Consider the following 23,390-nt stretch of genomic DNA (forward strand, 5'->3'; position numbering starts at 1 on the left):
TTTTTCAGACTCCTCTGAGAACTGCTTCAGCTCACTAAAACACCTCACACACAAATGTCACGCTTGCTTAAGGAAATCACTCATCACACAGGTCCAGCAAGCATTAAATTGATGCACAAGAGACTAGGCTTTTTTTATTTTGGCAAGAGAAAGGAAGGGTAAAGAGTTTTAACATTTCCCTTCCACCCTGTCCCTTTTCCATGGCAGCTGGATGTTAAATTGGATCAGCTGCTCTTGAAACCTCAGCCTTGGTACAATGATGTTGCTTTACCTGTATGCTCTGAGAGTAGCTGGGAATGCTCCTTTATCCAGCCTGGGAATAAAAACAGTTTGACTTTGGCCCAAGGAAAAGAGCTGCACTAGAACAATAGTCAAAAGTTTACATTTCTCCTGTATTTTCCTCTTTGCAGAAACAGATTGTAAGTGTGGTAGTTACAAAACAAAAAGTATGTTAAAATGCCACTGAGATTTATTCTTCTTTAGGTGGAAGATGAATACAGAGTGTTCCAAGAAGAAGCCAAGAAACAAATTGAGGATCTCAATGTGACTCTAGAAAAGCTTCGGACAGAGCTGGATGAAAAGGAGACTGAGAGGAGTGACATGAAGGAAACCATCTTTGAGCTGGAGGATGAAGTGGAGCAGCACCGTGCTGTGAAGCTGCATGACAATCTCATCATATCTGATTTGGAGAGTAAGTGTTATGCATTTCTCTTGAGAGAAAGGATAATTTAAGGGAAGCTCAAGTAGAACACTGGAATATTGAAAATATTTTCACTTGTCTTTTGTATGTCTGAATTCAAGTCACACTGGGTTGTGCAGAATCCTTACACACTAGGGGAAGAAAAGAATCAAGTTGGCTTAGCTTTTCCAAACCCACTTAGTAGCTGGTGTGGGAATAAAACCTATGAATAGAGAACAAATGTGAAATCTGCTAATACTATTTTCAAGTTGTTCTTCAAAGTAGAAAACATGTGGTAGAAAACATGTTTACTGTGTACCTGTCTAGCTCTCTGTGCCTTATTCCCTCTCTGATCCTGGAGACCTGCTCAGACATTCCTGCCACGGGCTGGAATTCTGCAATTAGTCACCATCTAATTAAGAACACGGGCAAGTCTACCCTGGCAAGCTGCATTTGCACAGTGCTGCTTAGAGGATTTAAATATCTGTTAGTCTTCCATGTCATTCAAAGATGAAACAAGATAGCAAAAAAACCAAAGCATGATTCCTTCTAACAACAAGGGAATATTCATAGAAAGGGTTTTTAATTGCTCTGCTATCAAGAAAAGTTGGTGTCTTAAGCAAACTAAATTGTTTATTCAAGCTCAGTATCTTCAGACATGGCTGTGAGTGTTGTTTCCCTAAGCAATCCTTTATCTTGAAAGGCAACCACTGCTTCTCTTTACAAAATAGTTGTAAGTCTTTATTCTGAATTTTTTTCCCTTTCTGTGCTGAAAGACAGTCATTTTTGAGCAAAAACTCAAAAAGTTTGAACAGTTTTCTACTTGTTTTGTTTTGTCCATTAACTGAAATACACTCATGCAGGGAGCAGTGCTGTAGTCAAGTAGATATTTGGGTATCTGCCCAGCAATACCTCATTACAAGGCAGCTCTGATTTTTAGATGCTTCTGCTTTGTGGGTACAAACCAGCTGTCAGATATTTAATTTCGACTGGTGAAAATTCAGGCAGACAAACCTCTGCCAGGGGAAAAATTCTCAACAAAAATTGCAAAAGTCTTTGTTATTCATTGGTCTTGGAAAATTCATGTGGACCAGCCAATGTCCTGACGTGATCCTTAGGATGAAGCAAGCTGTTGTTTTAGTTCTGTGCTGGAAGGAGAGTGGCATCTAGTGGCAGTAAGAGAGGATGGCACACGAGGAATTCTATAAACTTTAAAAAGTGCTTTTTTTTCTGACAACTTGAAAACTGTTGATTTTAGGTTCATAGTTAAACCTCTCACAGGAGTTTTTTTCATGGTAGTCTCTAAGTACTGACAGCGTAGAGCATGGTGAAAAATCTGAGATTTACAGGTAGTACAAACAGCATTTAAGAGATAGAATTGTAAACACAAAATGGGAAATTATAACTTAAAGATTTTATTAAAGACAGACTTTACACTTGGGAGGAAGATGCCTCATAGATGAGGGAGTGAGTGTTCATTCCATTTAATGATTAATCAACACAAATAGTAGTGTAGAAATGGGAAACACTCCAAGCACTTAGTGCATGCTTCACTGTGGGCTTTTCAAACACCAAGAAGAGGCACAAGGAACCTCCAGTGGGACATTTTTCACATTAATCTGGGTACTGAACTGTCACATTGGAGCTGTTAATATGTCTGCCTGCAGAAACAGGGATCTCTGATGTGTGCAGCAGGATGCACATTGCATTGATGAAAAGCACACAGCATGTTCCTGCCGTGCATCCAGATGTGCTGAGAGCTGCAGTCAGTGCAGCTGAGCTCTTCCTGCTGGGATGAGGAGTTTTAAGCACAGGGCTGAAAAGGCCTCACTGGAGGGGAAACCCAGTGAGGAGCAGCCAAGGGCACCTGGTTTGTGCAGCCTGGAGGAGACTGAGGAGTGACCTCACTGTGGTCTTCAATCCCTGCTCTCTGTGACTCTGACAGGACTTGGGGAAATGGCTGCAGCTAAGTCAGGGGAGGTTTGGGTTGGATAGCAGAAAGTTCTTCACCCAGAGAGTGGTTGGGCACTGGAACAGGATCCCCAGGGTGGCCCCAAGGCTGGCAGAGCTCAAGGAGGGTTTGGACAATGCTCTCAGGCACAGGGTGGGAGTGTTGGGGTGCAGAGCCAGGATTGGGACTCGATAATCCTGACAGATCCCTTCCAACTGAGGATATTCCATGATTCTATTTTATGTAAAAAGCCTAAGAAATACTAAAATATTCAGTGTTTAATATCCTCCATGCTGTGCTGAGCTGAAACATCCGTGGGGAGGGAAGGCTGACACTGCACTAGATGGCGTGTTCCCTCTGGGTTTCACTCCTGACTCCCAAAAACTTGCAGCACTCAGGTAGCCCAGCTGTCACATGAGTCATCTGCAGTAACTAAGTGGGAAACAGAAACCTGTTATTTTCCCAAGCAGTTAATAAGAGTTTGTGGGGAATTTTTCCCAAAAAAGTTTGACTCCTGATGTGCAGAAAATATGTATTTGTAGGTTAGCTTACCACTTCTGAAAGGTTTCTTCTGAAGCACAAAAATAATCATTGCTTGTTCTCTTAGCACAGGTGCACATAGGTTCTCCTAGTCTGTAACTAAAAGTCAGTAAATTTTTAGGACAAGTGTAGGTGAGCTAGAAGGTGGATATTTTTAATGTTCAATGAATAGTTCTTTTATGGAGCTGACAGTGTTAGTTTTAATTCTGCTATATTTCATTTGAAAAGGATCTTGACAGCAGTTATGAAATGAAATGTTTGCTTTACCATATTTAGGCCTTTTCTAACAAAGTGCTGGAAAAGTCAATAGGATGTTCATTTTTTGTGCCTTTTTTAACATTTTTAGTTTTGTGACTAATGGCAGACCCTTAAAAAGTCACCTTTCTTGCTGTATAGATATATTGTCTGACATGTTGAGCTGAAAAGCAAGATTGGTCTGCAAACTGCCTGAGCTTTGGTATTTGTGCCCAGTGCCTGTTCCTCACAGAAGGAAGCTGTAAAAGCCATTTTAGATAGAAATGGCTATCCCAACACAACACAAATACTCTGTGTATTTAATAATAAATACTCTGTGTATTTATGTTGTGTTGGGATAGCCATTTCTGTGCTAAAGAACCAAAATGCTGTCCCAGTGTAAGGCATGCCTGTGAAACCAGTACACAAACTGTGAGAGTGTCCATTGTGGAACTGCCTGTGTCAGAATTACTTAATTTAGTGTCCCTTCCCAGGAATTGTCATGTCATTTTTCCTGAAACTACTGCACATGGATATTGTTAATATTTTTTTCCCCAGAAATGATTGAAATTATACAATTGAATGTTAATACTCATTTTTATTTGATAGTGATAAATTCTAACTGCCAGTTATAATATAATTAGTAAAAATTGCAGATACAGAACATCGTGATACCTTTTCTCTGGTAGCCTTACAAAACTCTTCCTCCCACCCCCAGCTGTTAAGGTTTTCTTTACCATTTGTATCTGCATGTCCCATAATCTTTTTTTTTCTGCCTCTTAGGCAGAGGCAAGGCCTTGTCAAACTGTGGCTTAAATCAATATAATTTTCTGAAATGTAGATGTAATTGCATCCTGCAGTCAAACACGAGTTTGCTGATTTGCCATTTTTAATTATCCTGTTCATTCATCAGAAGAGTCTCCTTGTTCTTCATTTACCCCAACATGTAGTTACTTTTTCTTTTATCTCAGTCTGCTTTGTTGTCTGTGATCATTGAAGGAGGAGACTGGATAAAGGTGGAAGTACCTGTCCTGCCATGCTGAAAATCCAGGCAGTGGAGCAGGAAAGGGTTTTGTGTGTTAGAGAAGAATGTGGGGTTTGCAGGGATGCAGAAAGGAAAGGTGCCACCTGGCAGCCTCTACCTCTTTTCACTACTTGAATTTTCAGGCTATTGTTGGTGGAAGAGGTGAAATCATAAAAATTAGTCATAATTTCTCACTGCATTTCAAATTCAGTTGCAGTTTGTGGGGGGTATTTTTAGTCTCCTTGGTTGGTTGGGGAGGAGAGAGAGCACTGTTTCCAACAACTGCTCTAAACTGCTCTGTATTATTTATGTACCTGCAGAATATCCAGACCATTGTGTTTTACTTCAAAGCATAAATACACTAAAATTTAATGGTGCGTTTCATAACTCACAGGAGCTCAGAACAATGGCACTACACAAGCTTTAACTGGGTGCATTTGTGGTTTCTGGTTTGTGGTTATTTTTAGGTACCTTGCTTTTAGTAGTACTGCAAATTTTGTTTTTAAAAACATTTTTTCTTTGTACTGTTTTAAAAATGAAAATGAACATCAACTTGATTTGTTCCAAAATGTATTTAAAGGAAAAGGTGGGGGGAGCAAGTTTTATAACTTTGGCCTAAAGCTGGCCTCCTGGTTCTGAATTTAGCTCAAACAAATTGTGTATCAAGAGACAAGCTAAAAATTGGAGGGCTTTGCTTAAGTATCATGGTAGCATGAGATTTGAGTGGCCCACCCTGTGTTAGGCTTATCTTCAAAGCTTAAAGATCAGCTGGGTGCAGCTTAAAATGGGCAGTTTTACAAGGAGGAGATAAATACAGAATATCTGTCAATTTTTATGTTCCAAGTTTGAAAGGTTATTGTGGTTTCATTTTTACAATTCTTGTAAAGAAATTAACTTTAAAAGTCCCTGTACCTGGGGCTGTTGAGGAAGGTTTTGTGTATTGAACAGCCTAAATGTCATGTTGTAGCAAAGAGCATTGCTAATATACAGGAAAATATTTTTTGGGATAATGAACCTGAACAAAAAAGTGCATTTAGTCAGTTTCTCCATCATTTTAACAGTTTTTACAGTCACACAATGCTACAGAAATAAAGCATCCTAGAATGCAAGGACCAGTGAAGTGACACACTGATTAGAAATTTATGCTGCTTCATTAGTTGCTTAGTTTTAAGAATGGAGTAATCAATCACTTGGTGCTTGTGTATTGAATAAAGTCACAAATGAAGAATAATTGCAGCAGCCAGTCTGTCAGACGCCACACTCTGCTGCTGGCCAGGCTGGGCACCCTGTGTGGCTGCTGACACATTTAGGGACCCTCTCTCTCACAGACTGCTTGGCTTTTTGCTGTAAATAGAGTTTGCTTTGACCTCAAGTAGCAGCTTGATAGACAAGAGTGTCAGATTCTTGGGGACACGGGTTCAGTTTTATCCCTGTGGGTGTTGTGTCAGCTGCTTGGTGGCAGGAATTAAACGGAATCCAAAGGCTTCCTGTGGCTGCAGTCTGTGTTTGAGGAGGGGAAACCCCCAGACATGCATGTTTTTAGGATCCTTTCATGTTAAATTGCCTGCCTTGTTTACTTGCTCTTTGCTATTGCTTTGTCATTTTAGTCTTGTGATTTGGGATTTGTATAAGGAGTGAGTTTGCTTATGCTGCTCCCCTTGCCAGTCACAGAGGAGTGTGTACCTATTAACACCCTCTGGCAAATGATTCCCTCTCATACCATGTTTCTTCAGATGTCTTTGGTTATAAAAATATCTGAGTAAGTCTTCAAAAACATTTGCAGGTCTTTTCAGTTATTCATTTTCAAGTAAATAAATCCCTGACTAAGATCTTACAGGGAATTTAACTTTTTTTCCAGATACAGTTAAAAAACTTCAGGATCAAAAGCATGACATGGAAAGAGAGATCAAGAATCTTCACAGGAGACTCCGGGTAGGTAAAAACCAAAAAAAGTCAATAAATTGTCAGCTTACAGTGTCTTCAGACCAGCTTATGAAATTGTGAAAAGATAATATCATTAGATACAATGCCAATAAAATAATTGTTTCTGAAAGGCAGGCATCACGGGAATATATTTACTAACCTACAAACACTAAATAATGTTAAAAATTTCTCAGTGTCACAAAGATATGATGTTGGGCTTAGGAGAAAATATTCCCTGTGTATTTTGATGTGGAGTGTAATATTAAATATTTTTCTCCTCCACTTTGAACATTTTGTCTCCAGAAAAGAAATTCATGACTTCCAAAGTCATTTCCAGCAAAACCTCTTCAATTTATCTTGTGAGTTAGGTTCTGCCTAACACCGAACAAGTGCCCCTGTCGTTCCTGTAAATAGTTTCCTTTAACAGCATAGGAAAAGTATGAATAATGAAGATAACTTTTATTTTGAACTTGCACATTGGTGCTTGCAGGAGGAGTCGGCAGAGTGGCGGCAGTTCCAGGCAGACCTGCAGACTGCAGTGGTCATTGCCAACGACATCAAGTCGGAGGCGCAGGAGGAGATCGGGGACCTGAAGCGCCGATTGCACGAGGCGCAGGAGAAGAACGAGAAACTCAGCAAGGAGCTGGAGGAGATCAAGTCTCGCAAGTATGCAGATAACAACAGGGACAGGTGGTCTCTTCTGCAGGGAAAGGGCACTTTGGAATCCAGTTTCTCCAGAAGTTTGTAAATCCTCTCACTGTGGGGATCTGTATTTCAGCAAGCTGCTTTATGCTGCTGTGTTATCATCATATCACAGGGGTTCCATGCTGTTGTCTCCTGTCACAAAAGTTTCACACTTTCTTGGTGTTTCTCGTGGGCAGCTCCTCAGAGCACTGGCTCTTTCTTCTTCACAAAGTCACCAACTGACTCCAGTTCTCACCAACCACTCCACTCTTTTATGGCATCTTCTCACTGCTTACAGCTGTGGCCTGGTAAAGTCAGGCTGTCCCTAATCTTTGATAATTGGCCCACTGCAACTCCTTAGGGGTAAGATTGCTTTCTACACTATCTTTATTTTCTTATCTTCTATTCCCCTACAGCTTTCAGCATTTTACAACAGCAATATTTGTTTCTTTATACTGTATACTTAACCCACCCAGGGTTTTACAAAACTAAGTTGGAGTGGAGGATTTTTCCAGTTAAACTGCTTAAAATTATTTGGCTTCCCACAGTGTGAAAAACAAGCAGTGTTAGCTTTCCTGTACCATCATTAATATTTCTTTATTAGCAATCAAGTCTTTTGGTGTGGTTAAAAACACAGCTGGGTTTTACCTGAGAAGAAACCTTCATCTAGTTCTGCATGTTACTTATTCTATTTTCTTTCCACTGATAATTAGAGGTGCTTTCTATATAAAAACAAAAATAATCCAAATTGTGGCTTGAATTAGGTGCTCCAGATATTTAGAAGCTGAGTTATGTCTTTCAGAAGTAATAAAGTCCTCAAATAGGAACATCTTGGACAGCACTATTTGAATCCTGACTAGATTGTCTTTAGGGGTCAGATCTGTATATGGTTTACAGTAATGATGCTTGTGATGTGTGTATATATAAAACAATTGTTTTCTGCATGGATGGGAATTTGGTGAGATTTACATTACATTTAGCCCAGCATCTAGGAGGATAGGAGATCCTTTCACAGGCTGTGAAATTTGGAGAAAAGCTAATGCTACCTAAAAATGTACACCAGGAACATATTCTTACATCCTTAGTATTAAATTGTATTCCATTTATTCAGGTGGAAAAAAATTCTCCCCTCTGAGATGATTGTTTTCATGTGGAATGATGAAATCCTTAAGTCTCAATTTTTTTCCATCCGTGTGTGTGAGTAGGAGTGGGAATTAAGCTTTATATCAAATATTGATTTGATAGACTTTTTTTACCAGATGCTGAACTCTGTTGCTGACAAGTAGTAAGAAATTACAGTGAAAATTCGAGTTGATAACCCATTTCTGAATTACAGTGGAAAGAAAGTTTGGACCATAGATTTTCATTCAGCTTCAATTTGTGTTGATTTTTTTAAGCCTTTGCATGTTAAAATGTGTTTTGAATGCCCTAAACGAGCAGCACGTGTACTCCAGGCAGGAAGAAGAGCGTGGCCGGGTGTACAATTACATGAACGCGGTGGAGAGGGACCTGGCAGCTCTGAGACAAGGCATGGGCCTGAGCCGCCGATCCTCCACCTCCTCGGAGCCCACGCCCACTGTGAAAACGCTCATCAAGTCCTTCGACAGCGCCTCCTCCCAAGGTGGGTCCTGCAGTGCCCAGGCTGCCTCTGCCCCTCTGATGGCTCCCAGCCAGGCTGCTTCACCCTGTCCTGGCTGAACCAACCACCCCAACTGCACTGCAGTAAATGAGCCTTGCTTGGTCTTATCCTATGCAAGCTGTTACAGCCCCAGAGCTCAGTCCCCAAGGGGACTGGGTGCCAGAAGCCAGCTCACTCTCAGACCAAGGCCGTGGGTTAGCCCCTAGCAAGCAGGGAATATTCAGCTCTTAGTGATTAGGCAGCTCTTGTGATTTCAGCTTTGCTTGCTAGGTAGCTTTTCCCTTGGCCTAAGGCTCCAGCAGACGGTAGAGAGAGGAGAAGCAGAAGACGCTGGCTGTTCCACGAGTGTGGCTTTATTGTAGGGTCCGTGAAGGGTCTCAGCTCTTCTTCTTCCGAGTTAGTAGGGGTACAGTGTGCTACTTTTATACCCTTGGCCTGGATCCAATCCTGACCAATGGCAAAGGTGTTAGAGTGACCATAAGTGACCAATAGTAGGGTTTAACACAATATTGCCTTACATGGCTATAGGGATAAGGTACAAGGCGGATGTCCCTGGAGACAGGAAACTTCTTTGCCGCTGTGTCAGCATTCTATTCTCCAAGGGGCCCTGGCTAAACCTGAGGGGTTTACTACACTGCAGCACACATTGTTCACTGCACTTCAGTGCCAGCATCCCTTTTTGTCTCGGCTTTATTTTTCCCTTTGCTGTCGCATTGCCAGTGACTCATATGCTGGATGCTTTGATTCAGTGCTCCTGTATATTAGAAATACATAAACACATATGACACACATAATTATAGCTGGGAGCACAGCTGATTTCAGCCTGATTATTAAAATGTGAACTTAATGTTCCAAATTAAGCATTTTAAAAGCCATGTAATAGCTAGAGCTGAGTTTATTTCTTTTAATAACTTATGTCTTATACTCAGAGCTCTGATGACAGTTAAAAGTAAGATCCAGCCAGTATCACCTATTGAAAGATATAGGAGATATTCTCTAAAATGGAAGGAGTCTCACTCTTGAGACAATGGACTTTACTATGATTCTGATTGTGGGAGGAAGTGGTGTTGTTCTCCATAGGTGATCAGAATAAGGAGTCCAAGTAATTATTCTGAAATGAGAAACACATATGGGTGTCACCTTTAGCTGCATACCTTGAACCTTGTGAGGATTAAAGTATTTCCATTGCCAGGTCTTTGGGTTTTGACTTTCATGACCAACAAAGTCACCATAAATTTAATGTATAAAAGCTTGGTCTGAAGCAGACTAAGTTAGCAGAGCCAGTGCAGTACTGTGCACAGCAAAGCTGCTTTCCACTGCTTAGAACCAGGAAATTTCAGATCCAGAACCATCTCTGTTATTTAACCAGTCTGTAAATGCTTCTGTTTCCATGCTTGCTTGTGTTCTTCACAGGTATTTACAGTTTTTTTACTTTTCTAGTGTTAATTTAGAAAGTTTTTTTAATTTATTAGTGGAGGAAGGTGCTTTCTTGCCAAAGTTAGTTTAGTTAAATGACAAATCCCCTCTCCCTTCTTTGGAATCTTTTATTTCAAGCTAATATCTGCCTTCTTCCTCAGCATTCCTGTCTGATCATGTTGTTAAATCATCAGATCACTGATTCACCAATTTAGAATTTTTTTGTTTTCATACATTTCTAAAAATGTTACTCGTTTAATCCCAAAATTTGAGGTATATCATAATCTAGTGCTCGTGGACTTTGATTAGAAGCTAGAAAGGAGAAGCAGGTGGTAGAGTTTATCTTTCTTGTATTACCAGCAGAGCCAGGAACTGCTGCTATCTCTTTAATTGTGTGAAGATCAGAGAGCTAGTAATGCCATGATTTACATCTGCCAAGGTAATAGTATCCTGCACCTTAGCCTTGTCCACCCCCAGCCAGCTCAGGCTTTTACCAAGGATGATAGAAAGACAGCAAATGAAGGTAATTGCAGGGGAGTAAATGTGTAGGCATACTTTCAAATGACTTTTCAGTCAATTGCTAATTGAAATTCTGAGAGTGTGATCTGGTAGAACTGGTAATGTGAAGTACAAGGTGAGGGTTGGCTTTAGCAGTCTCCTGTTGCACTGCAGAGCAGTGTTGTGCTCACCATGGCTTTCTTTCCGTGTTCCTCCTAGTTCCAAGCCCTGCTGCTGCCACAATTCCTCGCACTCCCCTGAGCCCAAGCCCCATGAAAACTCCCCCAGCTGCTGCTGTATCCCCCATGCAGGTGGGTGTTTTATGACTGCACTTAATCCTTCTCTGTGAAGAAGATTGTGTGAAACTACAGGTGGTGACATACAAATATTGGCTGACTTGCTGGGGAAATAATGATAAAATGTTGCCTTAAGTAAGTAATTACTAAACTGTTCAGTCTAACAAGTGTTTCACTGAGAACCACGTTGGGAACTTGGAAGTTCTTGTTAAATATTTGCAACCATTGCTATTCCTGTGCTGTTAAAAAGCGTGAGAGGAAGACTTTATTTGCATTCCTTAGTTTTAGAGTTCAGTTTGTCAGTTCTTAGTCCTGTGCCTGGCAGGGAAACAGCAGTGATCCCATTGGCAGTGGACTAAGGACTGTGCAGAGTCTGTCAGCAATCATCAGTGTAAATGTATCTTTCAATGCAGGCTTACAGGCAGGATGGAAATAATTGCAGATTTCTGCTCTTTGTTCATTCTGCACTGGCAGAGTTTGGCCAGTGGGTGATGGTGCTGTGTGTTTTGTGCTGTCCCCTCTGAAGCTTTGTGCTTTTGCTCAGCTCTGCAGCAGCCTGGGTGCACTGAGATGGCATTGGCAGGACTCTGGTGTTCAGCTTTGTAGATCTTTGCTGGCTTTATTATCTCACTTGCTGTGTGAAGTGAGATTTTGGCAGAATCCAACAAGTTTAAGGACAAAGCAGATGGGACCAGGTTCATAAAGAAAAGTCAAAGAATGCATGTTGTTTTACTCCTTTAATATCCATAATTCTCCTGTTGCCATCAAGATATTGCTATCCAAAGTTCCAAAACTTGATTTTCACTGTAGGTCAGTGTAATGATTTGGTAATACATTCTCTCTGCCTGAACTGAGGACTCTGTGGCCATATCAGCTTTTAGTCCCCAAGGAACAATACCTGGAACAGACTGGCTGTTCTCCTGTTCTCAGACTAGTGCAGCTTTTATTCATTTAAGAGTGAATTTCATGAAACAAATAGATAGCCTTAGAGCAAAGAGAAAGAATTAAATGGTTTCTTGGGAGAGCTTCTGCTTCTTCTTGTGGTTCAGTCACTCTTGACAGCAGTTCTCTAAATTAGTTAAATGTGATGAGTTTGCTGACAGATGTTTTGTTCCTATTGATCTGGCTTTATATTTCTGTTTATTTCTGTGCTCTTGGAGGAGGAGGAAGACTTAATCTCATGTTCCAAAGGGCTGAACCAGACCTTTGGCAGACAGAAGACTTTTTGGTGAAGCCTAAGGCTTATCTCACTTTATTTACCTGTAAATTAACCATGAACCAAAGTAATCTCTTAGAATACTGCAAAGCTGCTCAGGTTTACAGCTCTTGTTTGATGTTCTTGATCTGCCAGAATTACTTGAATTTTGAATTCAACTTCTGGTATAGACCCAAGTCATTAACAGCTGGATGCTCATTAGTGGGAAACATTGCCTGAAAAACAAAGGGAAGGGTGTGTAAATAAAAACAGCTTCTATTGTCTTTCTGAAGATAGGTGGTTTCTTCAAAGTGCTTGTAATTATCCAGAAGGCAGTTGGGTTTCATGACCTCAGTTATGTGAATATTTTCTGCTCAAGAGAGAAGGGGGTTGAGTTTTCTTTATTTTCATATTGCTGCCTCACTTTCTACTGTTGCATTCTATGTAATTTTTTAAAAACATTTTTGTTTGTTCTCTCTTGCAATTGAAAAGCAGGATTTTAATAAGTAATCACTATGTGAGCTGAACTATGGGCTCCCACCTTATAGAAGTCATCTGTGGTTTAAGGTCTTTGAGGAAAGGTGCATCTCTGTATGGGTATTGCAGTGTTTATTATCATTGATTTCTGTTCCTCTTAAATGCTGTCACAGGGGAAATATTTACATGGGCACCTACTGAGAAACTGGCACAGTGTTGATACTTCCACAAGATGGATTGGTTGTAAAAAACATTGTCCAAGTACAAAGGCATCAACCATGTGCTTTGTCTTTGGACTGTGAAATGAATTTCCTCAGTCTTGAAGAGTTTTTGTTTGCTTGGTTTGTTTTTCTTTACAGCTGTGTGTATGTATAATGAGATAGATTCTTGGATATATTTTGCAACTCAAAACAAACAAACAAAACCCTTTGTGGCTTCAGGTCCAAGCCTGCAGTGGAACATAGCTGTGTTTTACTGTGGCTCTTAGCAGCACTGCAAAGCAATTTAGGAAGGGAGGTATGAAGAGAATGCTCTTCAGAATGTGAAAACAGCCCTGCTGGGTTAGCCCAGAGCTTAGCTGGTCTGGAATGCCACTGGGAGTGACCAAAGCACATGCCTAGGGAGGAATATGAGGACAAGGGAATATATCTGCTGCTTCCCCTGGGTACTTGCATTTTCTGTTTTGTAGCTGGAGGACTCTCTGAAGCAGATGTGGTTCAGATTTACAGGTTACCATTGAATGCCCTGAAACACACATGGTTTCAGATTTACAGGTTACCATTGAATGCCCTGAAACACACATGGTTTCAGATTTACAGGTTACCATTGAATGTCCTGTTACAAACATGGTTTCAGATTTACAGGTTACCATTGAATGTCCTGTTACAAACATGGTTTCAGATTTAGAGGTTACCATTGAATGCCCTGAAACACACAGGATTTCAGATTTACAGGTTACCATTGAATGTCCTGTTACAAACATGGTTTCAGATTTAGAGGTTACCATTGAATGTCCTGTTACACACATGGTTTCAGATTTAGAGGTTGCCATTGAATGTCCTGTTACAAACATGGTTTCAGATTTACAGGTTACCATTGAATGTCCTGTTACAGACATGGTTTCAGATTTACAGGTTACCATTGAATGCCCTGAAACACACATGGTTTCAGATTACAGGTTGCCATTGAATGTCCTGTTACAACATGGTTTCAGATTTACAGGTTACCATTGAATGCCTGAACACACATGGTTTCAGATTTACAGGTTCCATTGAATGCCTGACAACAGGTTTCAGATTTACAGGTTGCCATTGAAGTCTGTACACACATGGTTTCAGATTTAGAGGTTGCCATTGAATGTCCTGTTACAAACATGGTTTCAGATTTACAGGTTACCATTGAATGCCCTGAAACACACATGGTTTCAGATTTACAGGTTACCATTGAATGTCCTGTTACAAACATGGTTTCAGATTTACAGGTTACCATTGAATGTCCTCTTACAAACATGGTTTCAAATTTAGAGGTTACCATTGAATGTCCTGTTACAAACATGGTTTCAGATTTACAGGTTACCATTGAATGTCCTGTTACAAACATGGTTTCAGATTTACAGGTTACCATTGAATGTCCTGTTACAAACATGGTTTCAGATTTACAGGTTACCATTGAATGTCCTGTTACACACATGGTTTCAGATTTACAGGTTACCATTGAATGCCCTGAAACACACATGGTTTCAGATTTACAGGTTACCATTGAATGTCCTGTTACACACATGGTTTCAGATTTACAGGTTGCCATTGAATGTCCTGTTACAAACATGGTTTCAGATTTACAGGTTACCATTGAATGCCCTGTTTTGATCTGAGCATATCAACTTCCAAGGTCCAGGCAGTTTAGTGTCCAAGCCTTCCTATATCTTAACTGGTCAATATGTGAAGAGCTGTTTGTTCTGCAATGGCCATGTGCAGGTGCACTGGCAGGAAGTGCAAAGTGATCAGGAGGAGGTCCCTGGATAGTGGTGATGGTTGTGTTTCCTTCCATAGCTGACAACAGACACAAGGATGAGAAGTCAGAAGCCAAATATTTGAAGGGATTAGTTCATCCTGCCATAGTTCTGTTTCAAATTTAAAGCCTCTCCCAGACACTTTTGCACTGCTACATGGATGAAGGCAGGTGAAAATAGATAAGCATCAGTTGGTCCATGTTCCTCTGGTTTGCAGTGCATCAGTCCCTGTGTTAGTGCTGGTAGCTGTGAGATTTGGAATTAGGGACTAAACAGTGCAAGGGAGCCCTGTCTGCTGTGCCAACAGGAACAGAGACAACCACTTTGTTTTATTGCAAAGAGACAAGAGCAATGTACAGCAAGTTGTCAGCTGAGTGATACAGCCACTTTCCACAGACAATTTCCATAAAGGATGTTTGGTTTTAAGGGATAAATGTATATGGTTATCCATACCTGTGTTTCTTGGCTGAAGCTCTGTACTCCCCTGTCTCTGTAGTGCCAGTCCCAAAGCTACCCAAAATGAAATATTTTTATTTTAGCCTCATATTTCAGCTGTTTCCTGGGGTGGGGAAGGCATTGAAATGGCTCACTTTGGTACAGTTCATAGCCTTTAGTTAGGAGATTTTTGGGGTTTTTTAAAGTAGATGATGTCAGTGTGAAATGGCAGCTCTGAGGGGAAGCTGTTGTGGGCATTTCTGTGCAAGGCTCACAGTCACACACCTGCACATTTAAAGGTACAATCTTTGTGTGTGTACACAGGACACTGGGTATATGAAGTGATGAAATTCCTCATGCTGTTCTTTGGCAGTTGTTCTCTCCATTTGGTTTCTAGCACAAAAGCAAAACTCCAGTTTGACTCTAACTGATGAATAAGTAGCCCTGTAATCCTGCCTGTGCTGTGGGGTGCTGTAAAGTATATACTGTTAACTCATTTTAATCACAATTCTGCATTTGTCTCTCTTGCCTACATAATTTGGTGTGAGAAACATCTGACCTTTAGTATTTTGTGAAGATAAGACTCATTTAACCTTGGGCCAGATGGAGACCTGAAAGAGTTTTCAGGATAAACACATTAGTGGACTGATTATGATTAAATATTGGAATCTAATAGAAAGGACAGGGTGAATAAAGAATGAACTGTAATTTGCAATAGGCTCTTTGAAATGATTAATTTGAAAGAATTGTGGGCGATCCTCCATGAGTGTTCAGCAACTGAATCTGTTTCAGTAACTCTGAGGGTAATTATTGCTTTGTACAATTCACTGTGTGAGACTAAAATGCTTATTTTAGTCCTTTTCAGTGCTTACTGAATTGTGTGTACAAGCCTGAACACAGCTGTGATCTTGTGCTTGCTAAAAGCCATATATTGCTAAATATTTATATAAAACTTGAAAACTAAATGCTCAATTCATAGCTCTTTAGAGGAGAACAAAAATTGAAGTGACTTGAGAAGGCAAAAAAAAAATTTGTGTTTTATTACATCTTTGACAAATAATAAAATGTGTCTCCCCATTTGTTCCCTGAGCATCTCAGTTAAATATGTGGGAACAAAAGCTCTTGACATTCTGAATAAAACCCATTTTTTCAGTGGTGTTTTTCTTATCAAAGAGTGCTTTGGGTCACTGTACCCACTGCACCATTCTCCCAGATTTCCAGGAAGAGGCACAAAGCTGTGAAAGCTTATGTTAATAACACAGATCATGCACTGAAACCTTGGCTTTGTATAGGGGGTTCTGTGGGTTTAAATAAACACATCACGTTTAACCAGAACAGGTTTGTTCAAACAAAATAGAAATGAAGGTGAGAATTAATACACCAACTGCAGGAGCATTCACAGCCTTAATTTTTAACATTGGTCTGAGGAACAGGACTCAGCTTAAAGTAAATGTTACAGGTTCAAGGCATAGTCAGATTGGAAAAAGTAAAGGTTTTTTAAGTAAAGAAGGCAAAAATTTCAAAGGTTCCTTTATTATTGTAGTTCTTTAAAATTAGTAATAATGTCATATCTGAATTACTAAAGCTAATTCTGCAATTCCATATTTGTTTTTTTTTTACCTTCTAGTTATGTCTGACAGAAGTATTTTTCCATTTCAGAGGCATTCCATAAGTGGGCCAATCTCAGCTTCAAAACCCCTTGCTACACTGACAGACAAAAGACCAAGCTATGCAGAAATTCCTGTTCAAGGTACTGATTCAAGTTCATTTAATCTTTGCTTTTAGCATTGCTATTAATAGGTTTTTTAAAAAAATATTTAGTATCCAAAGCATTAGCATGTTACATATTTTTATTATCAAAATATCTTAATAGAATCATAGTCTATCTCATGTTTAAGTTCTTTGTACTTGTGCTTCATCACATGTGGTGAGTAACAAAGATGCTTTTTTGAATTTCCAACAGAACCACAATTGCCTGCTGATAGCTTGGTACTATTCTGACAAGTTTTACTGAGTGCATAAACTAAGATCACTTGTAAAATCAAGATAAGATAATTTCAGGGACATATCTTGCAGCTGTCCCAGATATTAAAAAACCCAACCTCTGGGGTTACAGGTTTTTAACCCCCCAAAATGCAACAAAAATGATGGTTGGCATTGTATTGCACGTGAATAATAAAATAAACTAATTAAGTATTGAACCTTCAGCAGCCAGATGAAAAATTGAATGGAATTGAGTGTTGATTTATCTATTTCCCAATATTCCCCTGTTCTGTGAACTTTGTTTTGTCTCTCAAAACACTGTTCACAATGTGCTCTTCCTGTGAGAATGAATGGCTATCATGTGTTGGGTGTAGTTCTCTGATTTATGCCTGCTTCAGGGGCTTTTTGTGTGTAGATGTTTCTCAAGATAATCCCCATATGACTCCAGGCTGAATATTTCCTCTCAATTTGGTATTCCTGAGGTCTGATGTTTTCTAAAGGGTTGGGGTTTTTTTTTTTTTTTTTTTGTTTCTGTAGCACTTCATAATAGTCTGTATGTGCCAGATTTCCTTCTTGCTTTTGTTGAATCCATATTGAGGCTATTTGTACAATGCAGCTGCAGTTTTAATTTTAGAAACTTTGATATTTTTAGGAATATTGAAATGCCTTTCCAAGAAGATAATACAGGATTCTTTAATTGTTACAGAGTTCAGGGTAAGACATAAGGGTTAGACATAAGCTTAAACACAAAATGAATGGTATGTTTTACATGGCTTTTGTGGTTTTTTTCAAATCAGTGAATGCAGGAGCAGGACCAGGAGTGAGGGTGCCAGACAGAATTCTTGTTTGCAGCCATACAGATACATTAAAAATATATCTTTCCAGCAATGTATGAAAATGTCACATTTTCAATTAATAAATGGGGTTTCACTTTTCTTAATCCTTGTTTCCATGAGGTTTTATATTCAAATTAGTGTCATCTAAGTGTTTCTACGTAGGAGTATGTAAACCTTTTGTTTGCAGTTTTTACTTGAAGGAATATTTCAAATAGCTTTGATTTGTTGCTATAGAAAATTAATTTTATTGTAGTTTTTTTTTACTCATTGGTGTTAGTCAGAACTGATCTTGCAATACAATATGTAAAGGCACATTTTAGACCCTAGTGCATGGAGGAAGAAAGGAAAAAATGTGTAATTTTATTTAATAATAAAATGAAAAAAACCCCAAAGCCCAAAAAATGTCAATCCAACAAACCAGAGAGGAGGAAAAAATAAATCACCTGAGGGATAAAGCAAAATCTGCTTTACCATTGAACATTATGAAGGACATACTGAATATTTTTGGCCATTTGCTGAATGGGAGTTCCTTTCTCAGCCTTTTGGTGTAAGGATTTGTTTATCCAGGGCAAGTGGATTAGCAAGAGGCTTTAGGGCAGAAGGATTCAGGTGCTCATGGTGCATTCCTGGTGCACCTCATTGGCAATGGGCAATTTCAGGGCTTTTCTCTCTCCCAGATAGAATCACCTGCCCTCCCTAAAACAGCAAAGTCAGGCACTGGTGGGCAATATTGGTGACTCAGACCTGAATATTTACATTTGGAAGCTTCAGGAAGGATGATTCCCTGCTTTCCCTTTCTCTCTGTGCAGAGCATTTGCTGAGAACATCCTCCACCATTTGCTGAGAACATCCTCTTTTTGCTTTAGGGCAGAAGGATTCAGGGGCTCCTGGTGCATTCCTGGTGCACCTCATTGGCAATGGGCAACTTCAGGGCTCTTCCATCTCCCACCTGCCCTCCTTAAAACAGCCAGACTCAGGCACTGGTGGGCAATATTGGTGACTCAGACCTGAGTGTTACATTTGGAACCTTCAGTAAGGATGACTCTCTCCTTTCTCTCTGTGCAGAGCATTTGCTGAGAACATCCTCCACCATTTGCTGAGGCCATCCTCCTTTTTGCTTTAGGGCAAAAGGATTCAGGGGCTCCTGGTGCATTCCTGGTGCACCTCATTGACAATGGGCAATTTCAGGGCTTTTCTCTCTCCCAGATAGAATCACCTGCCCTCCCTAAAACAGCCAAAGTCGGGCACTGGTGGGCAGTATTGGTGACTCAGAATGTTACATTTGGAACCTGTAGTAAGGATGACTCTGTCCTTTCTCCTTGTGCAGAGCATTTGCTGAGAACATCCTCCACCATTTGCAGAACATCCTCCACCATTTGCAGAACATCCTCTTTTTTGCTTTAGGGCAAAAGGATTCAGGGGCTCCTGGTGCATTCCTGGTGCACCTCATTGGCAATGGGCAATTTCAGGGCTCTTCCATCTCCCACCTGCCCTCCCTAAAACAGCCAGACTCGGGCACTGGTGGGCAATATTGGTGACTCAGACCTGAATATTTACATTTGGAATCTTCAGGAAGGATGATTCCCTGCTTTCCCTTTCTCTCTGTGCAGAGCATTTGCTGAGAGCATCCTCCACCATTTGCAGAACATCCTCCACCATTTGCAGAACATCCTCTTTTTGCTTTAGGGCAGAAGGATTCAGGTGCTCCTGGTGCATTCCTGGTGCACCTCATTGGCAATGGGCAATTTCAGGGCTTTTCTCTCTCCCAGATAGAATCACCTGCCCTCCCTAAAACAGCAAAGTCAGGCACTGGTGGGCAGTATTGGTGACTCAGACCTGAATGTTACATTTGGAACTTGTAGTAAGGATGACTCCTTCCTTTCTCCTTGTGCAGAGCATTTGCTGAGAACATCCTCCACCATTTGCAGAACATCCTCCTTTTTGCTTTAGGGCAGAAGGATTCAGGGGCTCCTGGTGCATTCCTGGTGCACCTCATTGGCAATGGGCAATTTCAGGGCCCTCCCTAAAACAGCCAGACTCGGGCACTGGTGGGCAATATTGGTGACTCAGACCTGAATATTTACATTTGGAAGCTTCAGGAAGGATGATTCCCTGCTTTCCCTTTCTCTCTGTGCAGAGCATTTGCTGAGAACATCCTCCACCAGCCGCCCGGCGTCTCTGCCCAGGGTCCCTGCCATGGAAAGTGCCAAATCCATTTCAGGTAACACCACAGCTTTCAGGTGCTCAGGAAAATGGGCAACTCTCATTTCAGTCATGTACTTATGGGTCTGCTTTGTGACTGCCATAACCCACAAATATTCTTCAGCAGTGCTGGACATTTGATGTTAAGTTTGGATTTTCAAAAAGCCAGACATGCTATAAATATAAATTTATGCAGAGTGTTAGTTTACTATCAAGCTGTAATACTGATGTCTCAGTATCAGCAAAATGATACTTCTAAAACCAAATATTTATGAATTATAGCACAAATAGTGTAATACTGTGAAAAAGATGCTCTGTAAAATCCCAGCAGAATTGATTTTAAATCAATATTTTTTAAAACCTCTATATTTGAGTAAGTGCTTACAAGTTTTAGATAGTTTTTGTTTGTATAAGAACCCAAACTTCTTGTGTCTGGTATTTATAAATTAATATACTTGCCCCCAGGTCATTAGAAAAGAAGTCCCTGGTTTATGTAGAGAGTTGAATCTTTGATTTGCACAAACATGAACAATGGTGATTATTTAAGTATAAAGACAAACATCATACTTTTAACTGGAAACTCTTCCATGTATAGAACATGTAACAATTCCAAATTTGGTTTTACAGAGTACAATGCTTGTGCTTTCATTTGAAACAAAAACTATTTCCTTTGATAAAATGAAGCAAGCTCTGTGGAATGTGGCTGACTGATCTCAGGTCAACATTTGATATTCTTGTTGATGATATTTAATTAATGTCCAGAGCATCACATACATGCCAATTCTTCATTAAAATTAAATGGAAATAAAACAGCTGTCATCTCTAAACTGATTTGGTTTTCTTTTTCCTTAACTACTTGAAGCTTCACAGTGTAATTATATGGACTAGAGGAAAATAAATGTTTTGATGTTAAAATTCCTTCTTATTCATTAAATCCTTCAAATGGGAGTAGTCATATTCCATTAAGATACATCCATCAAACTTTCTTTGCTTCAGAATAAAGGCTTGATCATAAATGTTTCTAGTGCAGTCTAAATCCTTCATATTCCCAGAGTGGAAAGCATCAAGAAGAATATTGACACCTACTATTAGATACAGGTTTCTGTGCTTGATTTCTGAACAAATGCTTGTCTGAGAGCAAGTTGGGAAGTGTTTGTGTTTGCAAATGATAAATGCCTGGGCAATTCCCCCCTCAGTGTCTCGAAGAAGCAGTGAGGAAATCAAGAGGGACATCAGTGCCCCTGATGGAGCATCCCCAGCATCTCTCATGGCAATGGGCACCACCTCCCCACAGCTGTCCCTCTCATCTTCTCCTACAGCATCTGTCACCCCTACAACCAGAAGCAGAATAAGGTAATTAATTAATTAACCCCCTTATTGGGGGTAATTCCACAGCTGTCTGCCTGCATACCTCTAGTATATGATATTGGTACTGAGACTGCAGACCCCACACAGTAATGATCTTCAGTAGTCTGTGAGAGCTTCAGAAAGGTTTTTCTGCAGCTGAGTATTTGTTTTAAAAGTTAGACTAAAAGTTAAGCTTTTTAAAGCTTATGAGTTAATACCAGACTTTGTACTCCCCCAGAAAAGCAAGCTAAGTCATGTCACTAAATAATAATAGCAGTTCAAAACAGCACAGAGCCAAATTCAGGAAGGGAGCTTGCAGCACATGGAGCAGATCATGCAGACTGGCTTGGACACAGGGACACCATGATAAACCTTAATTTCTGTAATCCCAGCTGAAGACAAAAAGCAGCGTGCCCAGATCTTAATCCCAGACACTGACAGGTCTTTTTAATGACCATGAGTGAGTGGGCCTGGGTTTTTTGGTCCCACAGATGGAGTCATAGTGTAAGTCTGAGCAACAAATGGCCAGACAACCTCCTTTGATTAGTAAGACAAAAGATAAGTCTGTGGTAAATTTAAAACTTTTCCTCTCTGGTGTGTTATCAGTCAGAGGACTTCAAAGTATTTAATCCTCACGTTATCCAAGTGAAGTATGTCCTCAGCTCTGCTTCATAGATTGGGGAATTTGCAGACAAAGGATAAATAACTCTGTCAAGACCATTTCTCACAGACCTTCCTGACAAAGCTTTTGTACAGCAGAAATGTTAAACTCTTAATGTTCAGAGACACTTGCAATATATATAAAAGTCTAAGATATTTACAGGTGTGGGTGCTTTTGAAAGTGATTTTTCTGGAATCAGCTGAGACAGGCCTCAGTGCCACCCTCCTTATATTGTGCACAAATTAAACTGAGTTTAATGTGGGGACTTTACTACTAGCAATTAATGTGTATGTTAACACCTAAATTTAAACTGAATACATTCAGAAATAAGTTTTAAACACCTGTGTATGAACTTTGAACTGGTAACATTGAGTTGGTGTCAGTCTGCAGACTGGAGCAAGCAGTGTGGCATTCCAGGGTGAAACTGGACAGTTGTAATTATGAAACCATTCCTGTGCTCCCAGCCATTGCCTGCAGTGCTCAGTGCTACAGGAGACTTCATGGGCTGTGAGCAGTGGGTGTGTGGTGATGAGTGTGGCCTTTGCAGACACTCTGGTTTGTTACATGAGCAGATTTCTCTGTTTTCCCCTACCTGTTTCTGAAAGTTACTGGAAGATAAACTGTTATTGGTGTAGTTCACCAAAACAAATACCTGCAGTGCCCTGTTCTAGGTGAAACTTCATTGGCTCTTTGATTTGGAATGCAGTTGACCTAATATGTGAACATGTAAGATTTGTATGTCTGACCATTTCTCATTGTCTCCATACAACTTAATGCTGATTTATTTTCTTCAGCAGTGTTTTCATAGCTGTGAGAACCTGATATAAACCATGTGCTCTTGCTGGAATTTGAGAACAGGCTGTACAGCTCCCTCATGGCTAAACAGTATGTTTAGCATAAAGAGAGAGGGATATTTTTATTTGAGTTCTATTGTTGCCCCAGATCTCTGTTCTTCAGTTCTCAAAGTGTTGCATAACCCTCATTATAGATTGAATATGCAATCCCATTGTTACTTGTTTCAATCACCAAAGGAGAAAATCACCAGTGTAAATTGTTGATATTTGTACTGATTGAAGTACAGAATTTCTTGAAGCATCATACTGCCTGTGTGGTGCCTATGAAGTTTAAGTACAGTGACTTATTCAGATAATTTATTTCACATTTTAAATATGCAATTAGTGACTTCCTTTTCGTGTTAAATCAAGATGAGCAGTTAGGTTTGGAGGCTCAGCATCAAAGATAGCAGTTACTGTTTTCTGTTTACTGTCCTGCTGGGCATAAATTTTCATGGATATTTCAGCTGTTATCTCTAAGTAACATTGAGATCCTGCCCATCCATATGTCAGTGAAGACTGGCCAAGA

The 23,390-nt window shown here is 40.1% G+C and overlaps 1 protein-coding gene across 3 annotated transcripts in view; it reads left to right on the forward strand.

Moving 5' to 3' along the window:
* Positions 1 to 23,390, forward strand: part of SPECC1L (sperm antigen with calponin homology and coiled-coil domains 1 like) — a 63,247-nt gene that overhangs the window by 23,533 nt on the left and 16,324 nt on the right. For all 3 annotated transcript variants that reach the window (XM_064726573.1, XM_064726574.1, XM_064726572.1), the window contains exons 5-12: positions 484 to 691; positions 6,287 to 6,360; positions 6,842 to 7,017; positions 8,490 to 8,656; positions 10,808 to 10,899; positions 16,659 to 16,749; positions 19,956 to 20,039; positions 21,217 to 21,373. In XM_064726573.1, coding sequence (XP_064582643.1) covers positions 484 to 691; positions 6,287 to 6,360; positions 6,842 to 7,017; positions 8,490 to 8,656; positions 10,808 to 10,899; positions 16,659 to 16,749; positions 19,956 to 20,039; positions 21,217 to 21,373 — 1,049 coding nt within the window. The remainder of the gene's footprint in view (positions 1 to 483; positions 692 to 6,286; positions 6,361 to 6,841; positions 7,018 to 8,489; positions 8,657 to 10,807; positions 10,900 to 16,658; positions 16,750 to 19,955; positions 20,040 to 21,216; positions 21,374 to 23,390) is intronic.

The sequence above is a fragment of the Zonotrichia leucophrys genome, chromosome 15 (assembly GCF_028769735.1).
Source record: "Zonotrichia leucophrys gambelii isolate GWCS_2022_RI chromosome 15, RI_Zleu_2.0, whole genome shotgun sequence".
Lineage (NCBI taxonomy): Eukaryota > Metazoa > Chordata > Aves > Passeriformes > Passerellidae > Zonotrichia > Zonotrichia leucophrys.